General features: G+C 37.7%; 1 protein-coding gene across 6 annotated transcripts; it reads right to left on the minus strand.

The window, feature by feature from the left end:
• Positions 1–1,427: 1,427 nt before the first annotated feature.
• Positions 1,428–12,221, minus strand: pcgf1 (polycomb group ring finger 1). 6 transcript variants are annotated; one of them, XM_081699202.1, is made up of 10 exons: positions 12,093–12,197; positions 11,043–11,148; positions 10,399–10,551; positions 10,244–10,312; positions 10,029–10,134; positions 6,023–6,065; positions 5,011–5,094; positions 3,535–3,684; positions 1,991–2,071; positions 1,428–1,606 (listed from the first exon to the last, which is right to left on the minus strand). In XM_081699202.1, exons 1-10 carry the CDS (start codon positions 12,177–12,179, stop codon positions 1,556–1,558), a joined length of 930 nt encoding a protein of 309 aa, XP_081555328.1. In that variant the 5' UTR covers positions 12,180–12,197; the 3' UTR covers positions 1,428–1,555. The 6 variants fall into 6 exon arrangements, with proteins under 6 accessions (XP_081555328.1, XP_026872310.1, XP_026872317.2 ...); XM_027016509.3 differs by having other exon boundaries at positions 5,011–5,097; XM_027016516.3 differs by lacking the exon at positions 3,535–3,684 and having other exon boundaries at positions 5,011–5,097; positions 12,093–12,221.
• Between the last annotated feature and the right edge of the window lie 6,764 nt (positions 12,222–18,985).

Here is an 18,985-nt window from a genome sequence, read left to right on the forward strand (position 1 = left end):
AACAATTTACTAAAATTAAAAAAAAAAACATGAACGAAAAATATAGGCTATAATCATGATTCACATAACAAAAACATCACAATCTTGTCTTGATTTAGTGGATGATCCAGACGTTTTACTATTAAGCGAAGATACTTACATATTAACAATCTCATTATCAGCAAACATGTTACTGCAATGTATTAAAATATATCGACATTTATTTGTTTTATGGTTAGCTCACCTAAGTTTAAAATCTTATAATTCTTAATGGAAGTTGGGATATCGTACCATAGCATTAGACTGCAATTTGTAACCAAAATCAAAATCAATACATTACCTGTATTTGTTGCTTAAACTACCTAAATAAAGTTTTAAATATCTAAGTCCTAGCATAAAAGCTGGTCGAAACTGAATGGCATCACGTAGTGTAATATGGGCTGCACGGAGGACTATTCATCGAGGTGCTTCATACACTCGATCAGGCAAAGCTAAACCAACATCATGGTTCTGAATATGATAAACAAACAAGCTTTGTAAATAGTTATACGGCGATGTGACATAAACGCTACGTGGATTTCCTAAGCTATGGTATAAATGAAGGAAAATCGATTCCAGTGGTTGCTCTGTTAGGCTGTGTTCATTGTCAGTGCGTTAAACGGGAAATTGTAGCTATTGTTAAACATGTTCGTATGCCACAATTGTGATATGACTACATGCCAGTTTAGAGCTGACCGCTTAAAATAATTAAATAAACAAAACAAAGTTCCTGAGCGACTGAATTGGCATTTACTTTTAGCTTTTCCGTAATGATTCGATGATGGAAATTGCAGTGCTCCATCAACACAAAATAAAACAAAAATACTCACTGATTTAACGTGTTTACTCGAAACCCGAAAAAATGTCTGCCCGCACCATCTGTCTCTGCTACCCAGTGCTCCAATTTCTTAACGTAATTTTATCAATAGCTCACGTTATAATTACAATAACCAACATGCAATCTAAACAGTCATTTTCCTGGACGATTTTCTTAACACTGAAAATTAGAAACGCTTTTAGATGGGATATTTGGTCATTTGACACATTTTGAACTGTTTGTTAGAATTTGTGCTTGATTATTATTTAAAGTGCTGAAAAAAACATTCTGCGTGATTTGATGGCACATTCTCAGGCTTGGTCATTACAAAAGTAGTACGGCCAGCCCGTGGCACTGTGCGTCGAACTGTTTAAATAACCGTTTTTACAGGCGACGTTTTGCTGAAACACGTTGAAATATCAATACTGCCACATTGTGCTCGTGTTTAGAATTGCACTTCCACTAACCTAGTTCCCACTACTGAACACTGAACAAGCGAGCCTCTCAAACCATATTAAGTATCGATATATCGATGGATCACCGATTTTAGGTGAGTAACAAAAATGTAGTCTTTGGACAGCAATAGATTTTTTTACACTTAAATTTATTTTTCTTTTCAAAAATACAAAACAAAAAATAAGTATATATGCACAGAAAAACTATTAAAATAGAATATGTGAAATACAAATTATTTACACCAGTTGATACTATTATACAATCCTATCTTGTTCTCTTGTCCTTGATGGCATAGTGGAGAACCAGTGGTTGGGCCTAAAATAACAACAATAACAATAAAAGAAGAATAGTGAGTGTGTAGAAAGTCAGTATTACCGGAATCTTCTGCCTTCATATCATACAGTGCATGAGGCAAAAGAAAACTTCAGCTGATCATTCCTTTTACCAGACCACAAAGCATCACCAGATATTTGGCTCTTACTATTACTTTATAAATTAGGCTTCTGTGCTACTCATGAGTATAATCCTATTCATTGTTTAGTGTTCTAAAATATTCCAAACACAAAAGCAAAATTTAAAGAAACAGCTATTATAAATTATTAAACATTTAAAGAAATAGCTATTATAAATTATTAAACATTTAAAGAAATAGCTATTATAAACTACATAAGATTTATGAGAATAAAGAATGGAAGCTACCTTTCCAAACCAGTGGGAGAGCCATAGTCGCTTCATAGTCATGTGATCTGGTAGAGATTCATTATTAAACAACATCTGGACCTAGCGAATAGAAGACCCCCCCCACACACACACACACACGAAGAGAGTGGGGCAGGACAAAGGCATGGCAGTTAAAACATATGAATTTTTGATCTGAAGAGAAAGAGAAAAAAAAAAAAACTCCACTGCAACCTTTATTAGGACATGTTCAGTGTTTTAGAGCTACATGTTTTTTTTCTCCTGAACCATACACGTCTCGCCAGTAACTTAGTTCATTAACTTAGGTGTTCATTTGGAAAGTTCCTAATTACATTTTATGCCATTGTATGCCATCTTTAACAGTGCATTTTTATTGTATCATAAATATATTGAAACTGTGCTCCTATGACACATATTGGGAGTAGATTTGGGTGATATAGATTTAATAATATATTGAATATCACATTTCAGTTCAAAATGATTGCAGTATAACTTACTGCAATCATTTTGAACTGAAATATGATATTCAATATATTATTTTTTTTCCTCAAAGTAATTTATTCATGTTCAATAACAGTGTAATTTCATACAATTTCCTATATAGAGTCGAAAACTATTCTCACAATAGTATAAGATATGGAAATGAATTATTTGCCAAACATTTTAACGTTTTGTTAATCATGAACAGATGTGTCTCAATGAAGCTAGCTCAAAAAGGTTTCTTTTATCCAAGTTTTTGTTCTGTATTTTTAAAATTATTTACCACATTCATCTATTGCACAGGCGTAACTTTGCTTTGAAAAATGCGGAGACAAGAATGGGACCAAGTGTTGCTTTCACTTCAGCTGCCCCTCAAAGTCGTGTTCGCTTTAAGAAATCAAGTCCTCAAGCACACATTTTCACTGTTAAGAAATCAACCGTAGGATGAAAGAAAGGTGAAAGGTTTTGTGGCCGTCTTTGTTAAACATATCACAGTTAAACAATACAATACTATATATGTAATATATATGTATATTCGCAGAACAACTGTTAACTATTTATTTAGATAAAAATGATTTGTTTCGTTTTATTTTGTTAGTTGTGCCGCGTTTATCGTCGCGGCATCTTGTGCCAAAATATAAGCACGATCGTTTTCTGATTCTGTTATGGCATCTGCAGAAAGACATTATATAAAATATTTTCAGAGTACACTTTCAAAAAGTAGTGAAGACGAAATCTGCCATTTCAGAAAGTGGTGAGGATATGTCCCCAACACCCCCAGTTAAATTGTGCTTATTCTCTATTGCAAATATTGTGTTCAGCAACATCTGTCCTGCTTTGTTGGTATATGTCCGGGAGTCACTATCATCTTAACTAAATTTTCTACTGTTCTTTCTGTCTGACATTTTTATACAAGGCAATACCTTTCCTGTATTGACAATGTACAGACAAATACAGCTATAGTGAACTTCATGGTAATGACACCTTATATACACCAATCAGTCAGCCATAACATTAAAACCACCTGACTAATATTGTGTAGGTGCCACCAAAACAGCTCTGACCTGTCGAGGCATGGACTGCACAAGACCTCTGAAGGTGTACTGTTGAATCTGGCACCAAGACGTTAGCAGCAGATCCGTTAAGTACTGAATGGTGGGGCCTCCATGGATGAGATTTGTTTTCCCAGTACACCCCACAGATGCTCTTGATATCTGGGGAATTTGGAGGCCAAGTCAACACCTTCAACTTTTTGTCATATTCCACAAACCATTCCTGAACTTTTTTTTTTTTTTGCAGTGTGGCAGAAGGATTATCCTGCTGAAAGAGTCCACTGCCATTAGGGAAAAACATTGCAGTGAAGGGGTGTGCTTGGCCTGCAACAATAGTAGATGGTACGCATAAAAGTAAACTCCAGTTGAATGCAGGACCCAAGGTTTCCCTGCAGATCATTGCCCATAGTATCACACTGCTTCCAACAGCTTTCCTTCTTGCATCATTGTTCCATCTTTTCCACAAGTAACCAACACTCATGCACCCAGCTGTTCACATGATGGAAGATAACATGATTCATCAGACCAGGCAACCTTCTTCCATTGCTCCAGGGTGCAGTTCTGATGCTCACATTCCCCCTGTAGGTGCTTTCAGCAGTGAAAAGGGGTCAGCATGGGTGCTCTCATCAGTCTCCAGCTAGGCAGCCCCATAGCAAGCTGCGATGAACTGTGTGTCCTGACACCTTTTTATAATAGGCAACTTTTTCAGCTATTTGTGCTACAGCAGCTCTTCTGTGGAACTGCACCAAGCAAGCTAGCTTTTGCTCCCCACGTGCATCAGTAAGCCTTGGGATCCCACGAGCCATCGCTGGTTCCCATTGTCCTTCCATAGACAACAGATTAGCTTCAAGAACTGACTATTCCCTTGTTGCCTAATATATCCCATCCCTTGACAGGTACGGAATCACAGATATTCACTTTTCCTGTCCGTGGTTTTTAATGTTATGGCAGTGTATAAAGTCATAGGTAATGGGGATGTAATAAGATTAATACAAACTGGAGTAAATTAAACGTTCTCTGACAACACTGATGAGGCTCCACCCTCCTTCCCCATCTGCCTTTTCACTGTTGCCTTCACTTACCTATACATCTGAGCATATGCTGTCAACACTGCAATACTGACTTTTCCATATTATTATTTCTTTTGTGCTTAATCTATTGAAAAATGTTATATATCACCCAGCAGTAATGGAGATCCTCCATGGGAGGTGAAAAGCACTAAATAAAGGGTTAGTCACTGAAACCAGTGTCTGGAATGACTGACAACATGCCATGACAACAGGAGAAAAAAGTAACATGCTGAAAATACACCTTTCAAATTACTGAATAAAATTCTAAAATGCAAAAAGTACCAGTAAACATACAATGAATTAGACAGCTGTCCATTTGATTTAGCTGTATATTTCGTTAATTCATCTATAGTATTAAAGTTCTACTGAAACAATGTCTCAAGCAGGGCGAGCAGGGGGAAGAAATTAAAGGACGGACCTGGTGCCTTTCCACATTGAGTCGATGGCACAATACTTTCCTCAGGTGCCTGACTTCAGCTCTGACCGAGCAGCGCACAAACTTCTGCTGCAGAGATCAGGGAGAACACTTTAATATTGTTATCACAAGAGGGGAAAAAAAAAAAAAAAAAAGACTACTTCAAGGGCTACTGCCATATCACCAATGTTTAAAATCCAAAACCCATTATAGAAGCCAGAGTATGTGAGCGGTGTAGAATGGCAAAAAATTCCGTTGCTCTCGCAAAGTGTTCCGTAATCACTCTGCTCCAGCTTTTCTTATTCCCACTCATTTGCTCCTTGCTCAGAGAGCTTTGCAGTCCCTCTGCTCCATCTCTGCTGCACTGTCTCCATTACCCCAGTCCTCGCTGCCCACTCAAGCCAGAAAAAAATGCTTCTGTTTTAATATGCATTACAAAATGAGATAAAACACACTTTAAGAAAGCTGTCATGTTTTATGGAACTGAAGGGAAAACAGCAGCAGGCTGCAAAAATAATTTTATCTAAGATAATCTTAAAATAATTTCCTCTTTCAAGATTATTTTAACCAAAAAACTATATTGTTTGGCCTGCTGTGCATCGTGCAGGGGCTATTGATGGAATACTACATGTTTTTGAGGCATGTCTTTTTAGATTCCACAACAAATCCTTAATTTGTAGTAGTGTAGTAGGAACCTCACCATACTTGTGTTCTCTATTAGGGGTTTTAATTAGGGACATAATTAGGGACCTTTTGATCATTTTCATGGTCTCCAAGCTTGTAAAAATTATACAGTGCAATTTCATTAAAGGCCGATGTCACATGTTGCACTGGAGCAGTACTGGAGTGATCTTGGAGTGAGAGGAAACACCAGCTTTATGAAAACCTGATCCTCACACTGGATGAAACTGTATCACTCTACTCCGCTCTCCCTCTGCATCGCTCACATACTCTGATCATTATAAAAACCATCATAGCCATTAGACTTACTTCTACTTTGTTCATTGTGTCTTACCTGTAAAGTTAATTTATTTTTGTCTTTTCCAGACAAAGATGAGCTGCAAAAACAAAAAATAAATAACAAATTAGCTTCATTTATACACAATTTTTTCTAAAACCAAAGGAATTCTTTAAAAACATAAAGAAATAAACGTCAAGATCACAATTCTGTAGGGCACAATACAGAAGGACAATTAACCATGAGAGAAACATCTGCTACTGGCAAAACATAGCAGGAAGGACGGAGAGAGGCAGTGATGTGTGAAAAGCTCAGGTGGGCTTTTAAGATGACAGACTAACCACAGAAAGACTCCAGTGTATAGGGGCTGACATAGAAGACCTATGGTGGAAAATCTGGTCTGCAATACCATAAGCAACCCAGGGGACCCGAGTGAGCATCTTCAGTTATAATGACAGAGATTCTGCTGGACAGGAGAGGGCCAACCCATGCTAGTCTTCAAAAGTGAGGAAGTCAAGAGGGATTTACAGGAGTTGAGCCATGAACCAGCATTTCATGGATTTTTCATATTTAACCAATTAACAAACAGCAAACGCAAACACAAACCCCGGCTAACTGATGAGGCAAATCCTTTTACATTTTATTGGGGGAGTGAACATCTGCTCGACTGTGGAAACTAATCCAGCAGTTACTGCTTGATAAATGTAACATTCAAAATAATAAGTTCTGGAGGATTCCATAATCTAATTTTTCTTAGTTGCTTTTTCTTCCATCCAGTATATCTGGCTGAATACTCACTTGAGGGTGTGTGCTACAGTAGTTAGAATACATCTTGACAGATTTATAGCAATTCTTTAACAATGGTGACTATAGGAAACATAATGATATACAGTTGTGTTCAAAATAACAGCAGTCCAACATCACTAACCAGATCAATCACTGTTTTTGGTAGAAATTATATTACTACATGGCAAATAATTTACCAGTAGGTGTAGTAGAGTCATAGAAAACCATCAGACCCAACATTCATGATATGCATGCTCCTGAGATTGTGTAATTGAATAATTAATTGAAACAGGCGTGTTCAAAATAATAGCAGTGTAGAGTTCAATTAGTGAGGTGGCCCTTATTTAAGGATGAAGCCAACACATGTTGTACATGCATTTCTCTCTGAAAACCTGAGAAAAATGGGTCGCTCCAGACATTTATCAGAAGAACAGGATACTTTGATTAAAACGTTGATTGGAGAGGGGAAAACGTATAAAGAAGTGCAGAAAATGATAGGCTGCTCAGCTAAAATGATCTCCAATGCTTTAAAATGGAAAGCAAAACCAGAGATGTAGAAGAAAACGGAACACTACCATTCGATTGGATTGAAGAATAGCCAGAATGGCAAAGACTCAGCCAATGATCAGCTCCAGGGTGATGAAAGACGGTCTGAAGTTACCTGTGAGTACTGTGACAATTATAAGACGCCTGTGTGAAGCTAATCTATCAGCAAGAAGCCCATGCAAAGTCCCACTATTAAAAAAAAAAAAAGACGTGCTGAAGAGGTTACAATTTGCCAAAGAACACTTGGACTGGCCTAAAGAGAAATGGAGAAACATTTTGTGGACTGATGAAAGTAAGATTGTTCTTTTTGGATCCAAGGGCCGCAGACAGTTTGTCAGACGACCCCTAAACACTGAATTCAAACCACAGTACATTCTGAAGACAGTGAAGCATGGTGGTGCAGGCATCATGATATGGGGATGTTTCTCTTACTATGGTGTCGGGCCTATTTATCGCATACCAGGGATCATGGATCAGATTACATATATCAAAATACTTGAAGAGATCATGTTGCTTTATGCTGAAGAGGAAATGCCCTTGAAATGGGTGTTTCAACAAGACAACGACCCCAAACACCTCAGTAAGCGAGCAGCATCTTGGTTCCAGACCAACAAAATTAAAGTTATGAGGTGGCCAGCCCAATCCCTGGACCTTAATCAGATAGAAAACCTGTGGGGGGACATCAAAAATGCTGTTTCTGAGGCAAAACCAAGAAATGCAGAGGAATTGTGGAAAGTTGTCAAATCATCCTGGACTGGAATACCTGTTAACAGGTGCCAGAAGTTGGTCGACTCTATGCAACACAGATGTGAAGCAGTTCTCAGAAATGGTGGTTATACAACTAAATATTAGTTTAGTGATTCACAGCAATGCTAAATCCTAAAGATTTTCAGTTTATACAGTAAATATTTGAGTTTGTGAAGAAAAATGCAGACACTGCTATTTTTTTGAACAGCCCAATAATCATTTTTCTTCATTTTCTGTTAAGCAATTAAAAATTTGATATTTTTCTTCATGTTTTGATTTAGAATATAATGTGCAGCGTTGCCAATGCATGGAAATAAAAATTATTATAAGGATTCTGAGCTTTACTCACATTGCTATTATTTTGAACACAAATGGACAAGTTAAGAAACAAACATTTACACAATAGAGTAACTACTCTGACAGCTGATAATAAAATAAGAGAAACTACCATCAGTTAGACAATTACATTAAAACTCTCCTTTGCATTGAATTGTAGCCATGGACCAATTAAAGATGTTACCAAATATTGCTATATTTTAAATAATTTTAATGGCTAACTAAACATTTCAATAGAAAAAAAAACTGCGTTTCATTACAGGCCACACAAATGCAATATCACTAACAAAAAATGTAATTATTTAACACCAGTTGAAAAGCCAAATAAAATATTGATTGCTGGGGTACATGTAAATGAAACAAAGAAGCTACACAACATGTGCTCTTCTCTCTCGAAGAACATGAAAAATAGATGAGCTTGTCCCAAACAAAGGTGCCAATGCCCCAATTTGGCAATATTTTGCTTTCCAGCCAAACACACACAGACAATCTGTTAATAGTATTAAGTAAAATAAAAACAAATCTCAACAGGAATACTCTGGTAAGTGTTCACTGAATTTAAATGGCTGTAGTCATGAGTATAAGAAAAAGGGTCATTGGTACAAACAGCTGAAAAATTCGACAGACGATAACTATAGCAGAATGTTCGTGTCTGAGCTGGTCTGTGACGGTCAAAAACTAAATCGATATCTACTCAGGAATTATACATAATTAAAAGCCATTTTATATATCATTGTTTTTAATCCTCAGAATTAAGATATTTTATGCTTTAATTCTTTGTCGCTCTCTCACTTCAACTCCACAGATCACTTAGGATACACAACAAATATGAGAAAAATGTCACATCTGCAACACGATAAGCTTAACTGTACCTTAATGCTACAGTTTTCATCATGGTAACAGTTTGTCTAAATTTACAATCCTGCCCAAGCCTACTGTGTTATGCACCAGTTTCCACTATGCAATCTTATCAGCATTTCATATTTACTTTGGCATTTTACACCACCTGTGACCTTTGTCACAATTCTTATTTTCCTATGTTTTTTTTTTTATTATGAATACACACAGGAAAGTATATCTCACAAGGCTACAAAATGCTTTTCTCTTATGTACATGTATGCAAGCAATATATGTATACTCACCAGCCATTATATTTGGAACACTTTGCACCTGCATTCACTGCCTACTTTAAAAGGTATACCTGTGTCCACCTCGGACTTAATTCTGCGTGCTGCACAATGCATCAGCCACCCTTCACCCCTTGCACCAGTGGTTAACCTCTGACCACAGGAGCACTGCTGACTGGCCACCACCACGAGGTGGGCGGTGCGCCTCTGTCAGTGTGCCAGAGAGACAGCGCTGGTAAAGCGTGTTGTGCTGCTATGCGTGTGCCAGTTCACAGCAGCGTTGCTCCAGCTTTTACATGTGCCTGCGTTGCTGCTGAGCAGAGAACGGTCTAGCGTTTAAATAGAGCTAGGCGCTACAGTTAGACAACTGCATATGTGGACAATTTGTATTAGTCAGGTGTCCATTTACACAGCAGGACAAAAGACACCTAACTGGCTGATTTAAAAGCCGTTCTCTCGCCTTCTTTCAAGTGAGCCACACAGGAAGTGCACAATAAAAATAAACCAAACTGTGCTCTTACCTTTGTCTCTCCAAACAGAGTGACACTTGCTCATCATATCTGTAGAAATGGGCTTTAGAGTGGTCGAAGCTGGTGTACGGTAATCCTGTATTGTCTGGCAATGAATCTATGGGGAAGACATACAGCAAAAGCGAACTGAGCATCAAACCGCTGTTTAAGTTTATGGTAAAAGTTTCCTGTTCCTTTACAGTGAAGTTGAACATGAACTTGGTTACCGTCACCCGGCTGTATGATACGCTCGAGGCCTCTTGACTGATAAAATTCCCTGATTCTCTTGTCCTCACCTGAAGCACAAGAAGAAACAAATTTTGAATATTCTGTAACTAATACCACTTCTTCAAATGGTCTATTGCGATGTAGGGCTACTTACTTTCCTGTAGTCCAGGGACCAATTTGTAAACAATGTCTTGCATTACTCTGTCCAGCTTAAGATTCAGCAAGGGCTGTGTTTCATGAATTTTGATGTTACACATTGGACAATATTTGCTGGTCTGGAGATATTTCACAATGCAACTTTTACAGACTAGAGAGAAAAATAAACAAAAAACATGTATTAAATTTAATTAGGAACACATTAAGAGTTGAAAAGGGCTGTTTAACAGCTGAGCCAGCATTTTTGAGAGAATCCTTTGAAGTACACCCATGTAATTTACACCTGAAACACCTTGTAGGTAGCTCATGTTGCATTGCCCAGCAGGACTACGTGTGTAAAAAAGCCCAGGACCAACTCTTATCCTGATCAAATTAACACAGCTTAAATCCACTACTATATCATGTCTTAATGCTGTACTCAGAACGGTCTGTTGCCTAAATATCTGGTTAGTGGTAGTCCTGTGGTCAGAAGCTGACCAGGTATGAAAGGAACAGAAGGGCTGAGGAATTCTGCATGCAAACTGATGGACAGCATCTTGAACTGTACACTTAAAAATCTAACAAACTAGTAAGTATAGGTACAATGTGTTTCTAATAAAACGGCTGCTGAGTGTGTTTGAAGCAAGAGCGCACAAAACTTACAGGTATGAAGACATTCGGTAATAGTTGTTGCATCAATGAAGTATCCCGCACACAAGTAACACACGATGTGTTCGTTCAGATCCTTAATTTTTATTTTAACTTCCTCCTGTAAAATCAGACAGGATAAGAATCTGAAATCACTAAATCTATTCAATAACGCAAGCCACGTTTTCCTTTTCCTCCGGAACCTCAGCTCTGAAGTTTGCACGTCTACATTGGTACGATGGACTTGCCCAACAAAACTCTTGCGCACGCGAACGGGCTACGAGTACTGCGCGTTATTACCACGCGGCTCTGATCTGAGGTTAAATCTTTGCACACTATTGAAATTACCGGACGCTCTAACAAACCCCATACAGTAACGTTGGTAAAACAAAATTATTCATAGCGATTTAATTTAGATATTTGCTATAGCCAGTGAGGGTCCAATATCGGACAAACTTGTCGTGAACCGTATCGTGGAACAGCTGACTAGAGGGAATCTTAATCGCCCCGGTCACAGCATCAGTGAACGCGGGGGGTCAAGGTAAGACAGAGGTAACCACAGAGATTTTTGGTTATATGTGTTCAGTGACTAATAGGCTACACTCTGGCAAATCTCTGCGTACTCAGCGCGAATGTGGTTTTAAATCAAAGCAAGAGGAGTTGGTGTCTGACATCAATAAACGCAGTTGTTCACTTGTCATGCTAACCGGCTAACAGAGCTATCTACGGCACACCGCGAGGATGTACTCATTTTCAACATTTCAGACCGAAAGAGAAACGTCGAATCGAAAATGTTCCGACATAAGCCCAATGTACAAATTTTATCATGTACAATATTTAAAGGACTCCAGAGAAAACAACAACAACAAACAAAAACCCTTGTGATGGGGAACGACACACTTGATTCTCGCACTCACGCCTGCGCAAAGACGCTGCATGTTCCACCGTCCGGGCGAGCGCGCGGTGGCAGGCGCATAGAGTCGTATTTATACTGTATCACGAGGAGTCGATAAAATGCCTGGCACAAGCAGCTATGCTGTATTGTGACAAACTTCCCTCACTTACCTCATTTCTTAGAGGGTCAAGTTTATACACGTTCTGTAGTTGGTTTCTTAGCCGCATAGCTATCGCCATTGGACCTTGCTCCGCCATCTTTGGGAATTCTGCATACTTCCGGGTAACGGTAGTGGGCATGTTCGGTTAGATGCGAGGGTGTGTACAGCAAAATCCGACTGCTCCACACTATCATTTCAATTATCTTACTTTTACCTAATAATTAAACGGTCGTTTGCACTGCATGTAAAGCAAAATAGTGTGTCAAGCATGCCTGTCTCCAAACCCCTCACTGTGTTATTCTCTACCATAAACTCTCAATGTAAGGAAATCTGACCTTCAGGATAATGAATTCTTTGAGTGGCTTTATAGAGCCTCATCTAGCTAGGTTTTAGGCTTAACAGGGTCAAACCTGTCACGTTGTCTATAAACTATAACGTCAAATAATTTCAATTTTTATACTTTTACATTTTTAAAAAGTATGTAGTATTATGATGCTAAACAACGAATTTAATGTATAATTGCCTGTAAGAGCATGCCGTTCATCATTTAGCATTATAACTGCATTAAAGTAGAAATATAAAACAACAAAAAAAATTTTTTAAAAGCTTTCTTTGCATTCTTTTATATATATATATATATATATATATATATATATATATATATATATATATAAATGAGACACACACACACACACACACACACACACACACACACACCCATAAACATAAACATACATATGTGATGTGATGCTCCTACTTGGCCAGTAGATGGCCACATGTACGTTTTCTTTTCTTGGATACTTGTAATAGGCTGAAAGGGAAGGCTAAAAACTAAATTAAATCAATGGTTACAATCAAACATCACAGAGCACACTAAGCAAACAATCTACCACAAACACAAATGCGGTGGGTAGACTAGAAAGCTATTTATTATATTGAAAGTAGGCTAATTAAATATCTGCCTTAAGCATAACTTTCTTTTTTCGAGATTTTCATTACAAGGATGTGAAAAATTTGGAAAACCTTTGTGACCATAGTGACTTGATCCTGAATGACAGTACAACAATGATGTGATTAGGATGTAAAGAATTCTGGGAGGTATATCACAAGCATGGACCAGTGGTTCAGGCATTGATTTGTGATCGTAGCTACCGGGTTGTATTGACAAGAGCCTGGGGTAGTGAAATAATGACAAGAAGGTTCCCATATACAATTTCATTCCTGTTGATTCTTTGAAAGGCCAAGAATGGTCCTCCTCATGGCCATATTATTATTTCAATTTATATTGCAATTATTTTTAACTAAAATCTGATATTTGTTATATTACGGTTTGTTCTCAAAACACCTTATGATGGACACTCAGAAAAGCACCTTGAATTGATTTCTGTATGAAATATACTATATAAATATACCTGCCTTGCCTTGCCATATGGTATTAATTTTAATCAAGTCCCTGACTCAGTATACAATAGGAATACATGGGAAAGGGGTGTTGCAACATAGACCGAAGCTAATTGGATTAACATTAAAGCTCCCTATGTTAACACTGATATGGAATTTCCATCCTCACTCTCTCAGCACCTTCTACCTCTTTATTCTCACTGTTGAAATCACTCACCTGTACTCAGCCAGTGTTCTTCATACTGCAAAACTGACTTTTCCTTATTGTTTTTTATAGCGACAAGCTGATGAACTTCAAAAGAGTTCAATGTAGAGAATTTTTTATTAAGAGCATAATTTAAAATTCTAAATCAAATTAAACTTTGAACTCTACCTGCCATGTCTGATCAATGATACATGCACATCTTTGATTGATAAGAACAAAAGCCAGAGATTCTCCATTATTTCAGGGTTTTATGTGATTGGCTCATGAGCTGATTATCACATTACATCATGAGATTTGAAGTTGTCAGCTATTTTGACTTGGACTATTACCTCCATGAAAAATAACATCTTCCTTGTAGAGGAAGTACACATCATAGAATAAAGTCAGCACTACCTCATTCACAGTTATAACAGTTATAACACATTAAGAGACTGATAGAAGTAAGGTGGACAACAATCCTTGAAGCCCCTGACAAAGGAAGAACATATCAAAGAAGATGGGAAGGGAGATCGAATTTAAGAAAATGTGTTGTTTTAATTGGTCCGCATGACCTCACAGAGCTTAGTTTAATGGGCCGCCTTCTAACACGTTTTGATTTCATTCTCCTTCAACTGACATAATATAGCTGTCTGAACATACTTCCTGACTATCAAAGCATAGGAGAGATAAGTTAAACAGACATCCAATAAATGGAGTGTTCAATAAATGGAGTGTAGCAGAGAGAGAAGAGAGAGAGAGAGAGAGAAAATGAAAACATGCTGGTGACACCACATGGCAATACAGCATGTTTCTTGTTGCGATTGATTCATGTAAATGGGAACCAGAACATGTTTTACCAACACATTAGTTGATAGAGATTCTGTTCCCTTCACTCTGAAGCAAAAACAGATCTTGATAAGTGAAAACAATCTTGTTGAATCAGTGAAAAATTGCTTTCATAAGAAACACAGTTAATAGAAAGCATTTGGAAAGCACAAATTAAATAAAAAATAACTGAATAATAATATAGGTCAAAAATATAGCTAAGGGTAACAAAAGAAATTTCTTGACAACATGAAGTTATTGGTCTTTGATATTAAAGATTTTAGAAAACCACATTACTGATGCTGAAGTTTTATGTCTAGTGATCTTAATTATGATTTATATGCTGGTTATTATTTGACTGCCATATGCTCTCTGAGTGAGAACACTAATGAGAATGTTTTACGATTATGAGAGAGAAAATGAGAGACAATAAAACAAAAAGAAAGATGTCCATGTTAATTCCACCACCCCTAACCTGAACCTACTCACCCTAAGATCCAAAAACAACCAAACAAACATCCAGAAGGTGGGAGGGGGTTCTCTTGCTGGGCCATGCCAGGTGGAGGCCCTCCATTCTGGGTATACAGACTTTTGCCTGCCCCCTGCCTCGAAGCAATCAGAGCATGCAGGGACAGACAACACACTTTTTGTTTTTGGCCCCTTTAGAAATTAGCTGCTAAGTGGCAAGCTAATGAAGAGAGCCCTCTTTAGGTCCTGCGACCAGCCCAGGCCCAATCTGCCAGACAGGACCCAGAGAGCACAGCCAGAGCAAGAGTCTCTTACAGGAAGGGGGCTCATGGATTATGGGAATTCTAATAATAGTTTGGAAGTCCAAAAAGTGAGAGAAATAGTAGTACTACTTTTTGCAACATTGTTTCACTTCTAAGATGGAATTATCTTCTATTAATTCTTTCATAATTCAAACAATTGAGTATTTTAATGTATTAAGATGTGAAATTATTTTTGAAAGTAGACAGGTTAATCGTCTTGTGACAAATACACATTTTTCTTGGTGAAAGTACTGCCCTACTGCTAAGACTCCAATTTAATCATCCCTAAGAAACAGAGGCCTTGGGAGCCCAACATCCTGCTAAGGTAAAAGGCATACAGGCTGTTGTGAATGGTACATGTTGGGATAAGTGGACTGTTTACTCTACTGTGACCTGGAAAACTAAGCACATGTTTAGATATGCCTTTACAAAAAATATTTTAGATGGTTCCTATATCTGCCATTTCATTGTTGTTCGTTATAGTTCCTATGTAAATACACAGATGTTTATTAATTATTGAGAGTAGTGATGTAACCAATAACCAGTTTAAAAAAGAAGCCCTGTACTATAGAGTGCCTGTCAGTGACCAATGTGATGTTCCAGTCCTAACCAGCAGGTGGTACTAGAGCAGAGCAAGGGGTATCACTGAGCAGATGGCTACATCCTTTGTTCATCTGTGCCAGATCTCTTTGGCTTTGCTGTTTTGTTTCTTCGTTTAAATGCTTTTACAGTGATTTGGATCTGTAAGTGGACATTTTGATTTAATCAGGCCAAATCATTGTGAGTAAGAGAGAGAGAATGTGTGCATTTACCTGTCTAAGTAAACTGGATAGAAGAGCCTTGCAGTTTAGTTTTAATGCTTCATCAATGTTTCATCAGGGTTGTTTTAATAATAGGTGTGTGATTTACTTTACAATGTCTCTGCTTGCATTTTCTGTAAATAAAAAAATTTAAATGCTCAAAATGTCAATATGCACCTAACTGACTCACAGAAACATCATGCTATAGCTGCATTGCTTCCTTATCTTAACTATGATTTGGTGGTATAATAAGTAGGCCTAATTCTCACTCCAATTGTATTATTTCTTACATGGACAATTAATAAAAATGCAAACATCCTCTGTATTGTTGTATACATTGTTGTTGTTTTATATGCTCCAAAGTTAAATAACCTGGCAATGGATGATAACACAGATATCTGTATAGTATCAGTAAAGGATCAAGTTTTCTCCATTCGGCCAAACAAGACTGATGTGCATTCTGTTGCTGGAGTGATCTTACAGCAGTATAAGCAGAGTTTGGTATAATTGTCCCAAAGGACCTGATGGCAGTCTTTGATTTCAGCCAGAGGGAAATACACTCAGGTGGTCCCATCAGGTGGAGGAGCGGAGGGGATCTGTCAAGACAGGCTGGGGTGATGGATGGAGAGGCAGGGGGTTGAGAGGTGAGAGGCTTTCAGGACTTGTTTCAAAATGTCACAGTGGTGTTTGTTTGTGTGTATATTTATGATGGTATAGAATAGTTTTTGCAGTGTGTGGGTGGTGAGTTTATAGTTTCACCTAAGTAATTGCTGAGGTGTTTTGGGATTCAGCTTTGGTAAAAGTATAGGTTTAAAACACTACAAGTGTGTACACCATAGAAATATTGTAAAACAAAATGCTGGTGTTTTGAGACACATTCAGTACAATTATTATTTAGTATAATTTAATTCAATCAGTACAATTATGATTCAGTACAATTGTAACTCATATTTGGGCTTGCAGTAGGCTTAAAATCAAGTGCAACATTTTTGACTGATAAACCACACTCATTGCTTTATATTTTGTTATCTTTATGGTAAGTAATAACATACTAAATTAAATAAAGCGTTAATGTATAATAAAATATAATTAAAAAGTGTTTTATTGAGCAAAAAATAGCTTTCAGGTAGAAATTTAGTAAAATGTATACTGTATTCAGTGTTTCCAACTACTCCCAGACAGTCTTCTTATTATGAGTTATTAAAAGAGGATCTCGATCTTTGTCTTTGAGAAACAGAGATTCCGGTCTCAGTTGAACTGGTACTGCTTTTAGCTCAGCCAAACTTGTATTTACTTAGAGGAGCAGCGGTGTTGCACGCCTGGCATCTCCCCAGCATTCCTGCAGTGCTGCCTCATGTTGGACCAGGCCCAATATAAAGTATACTTTAACAGCAAGCACCTTAAACAGGTATTAAGGGTGGTGCAGTGGCCAGGGCAGCAGCAGCATAGCTGCCCTGAGAGGATTCAACATAACATAAGCACTTCACAGATACACACTTGTGAAATGAGAAGGGGTCATTCAGTTGAGCGAGTATTGTTTTGTTTTGCTTTTGTTTTGTGTATTGTGATTGATGCACAAGATGCAAAGGTTTCTAGGTTGCAAGTGTCATCATTTGTGTATTAATGACTATTATTAATAACTACATACAACAGAGCTGTATCCCGGGATACAGCTCTGTTGTATGTAGTTATTAATAATAGTTATTAATACACTAAAGGCAATTGTGAACACATAAGCTATTAATGAGTTAGAGGACTCAGTGAGACTTTAACTTTAGGCATAGCTTATGTTCTCCAATGCAGCTTTATCTCCAGTGGGTCAAGAACCTGTTTTCAATTGATTGTTCCAACCAGAAACTGATTCTCTAACTTTATAACTGGCTTTGAGAAGTATGGCTGCATAATATGCTCAAAATGCAGTGATTATTTTACTGCACATTGCAGTTGTGGAATTGGAATTGTCAAGACACTGGTAAATATGTTATAGATATACACTGAACTTTGATCTTTGTTTTGACCAAATTTTTTAACATTTGTTAGATCACACTTATCAGGAAAATCTGTTGCTATTCAGAGAAATACATTTAAAAAAAATTATTTTTTAGAGGGGTCATTGTGGCCTTCTGCGATATTACTTCATAGGCCAATATTGTGATAATGATTGAAAAAGATATATCGTGCAGCCCCATTCTGCATGCAATTCAAAATGTTGCAAAATGGCAGCTTCCTGTACAGCTATTTATCAGATGCATCTGCTCTGTTACGGATGTACCTTCCTCATTTACCCCATGCCTGTCTTATCTTGTCATGGCTGTTTGGGTGCATACAGGCTGAACTTAAACATCATCCCGGGCCGAGGGCTGAGAACCAGCCTGGTGAAGCCTGACCTGTAAATCCATCCTCAGCAGGTTGCACTTACTCAGGCTGAGTCGTGGACCTATCCCTGCTAGCTCTGGAGCAAATGACGATAGTTACTGATAAACACTCATCAAAAAGCCTCGACCGCCCAGGTGATGCCCCTCTGAGGCATGCTGTGAGCTGGCAGTGGCAGATAATGATTGTCTTTGATGCTCCAGCTACGTTAGCATTGTGTCCCAGAAGGGGAACCCTTATAGCCCATGCTAAGTTGAGGTTGGGTTGTTTTGGAGATTGTGTTCTCTTGTCTAGTCTCCTTTGACCTACATGCAGGCACACTTTCATCTTGTTTTGCTATCTCTCGTCAGTAGCATGCAACCTCAGTTATATGTTGTCTTGCACAAACAGAAAAGTGAATGAGAGAAAGATATTCTGAATATATTTCACTATTGATTTTATTTCCTGCACTTTGTTAGAACATTAGAGTACACTTCTTCAAATGTCACAAAAACTTTGATGGCATAGTTTGAGTGTATGATGTTAGTATCATATATACAGGCCATATTTC

This window comes from Electrophorus electricus, chromosome 16, assembly GCF_041902795.1.
Source record: "Electrophorus electricus isolate QZ-2024a chromosome 16, ASM4190279v1, whole genome shotgun sequence".
NCBI lineage: Eukaryota > Metazoa > Chordata > Actinopteri > Gymnotiformes > Gymnotidae > Electrophorus > Electrophorus electricus.

Bases quoted from the DNA above. Each gene is read 5' to 3' on its own strand.
- pcgf1 (XM_027016509.3), bottom strand. From the start codon at position 12,179: ATGGCGGAGCAAGGTCCAATGGCGATAGCTATGCGGCTAAGAAACCAA. The intron at 5,098-6,022 runs GTAAGACACAAT...TGATCTCTGCAG, and splicing joins AAAATAAATTAACTTTACAG to CAGAAGTTTGTGCGCTGCTC. The intron at 1,607-1,990 runs GTAGCTTCCATT...TTGTTATTTTAG, and splicing joins TCTCCCACTGGTTTGGAAAG to GCCCAACCACTGGTTCTCCA.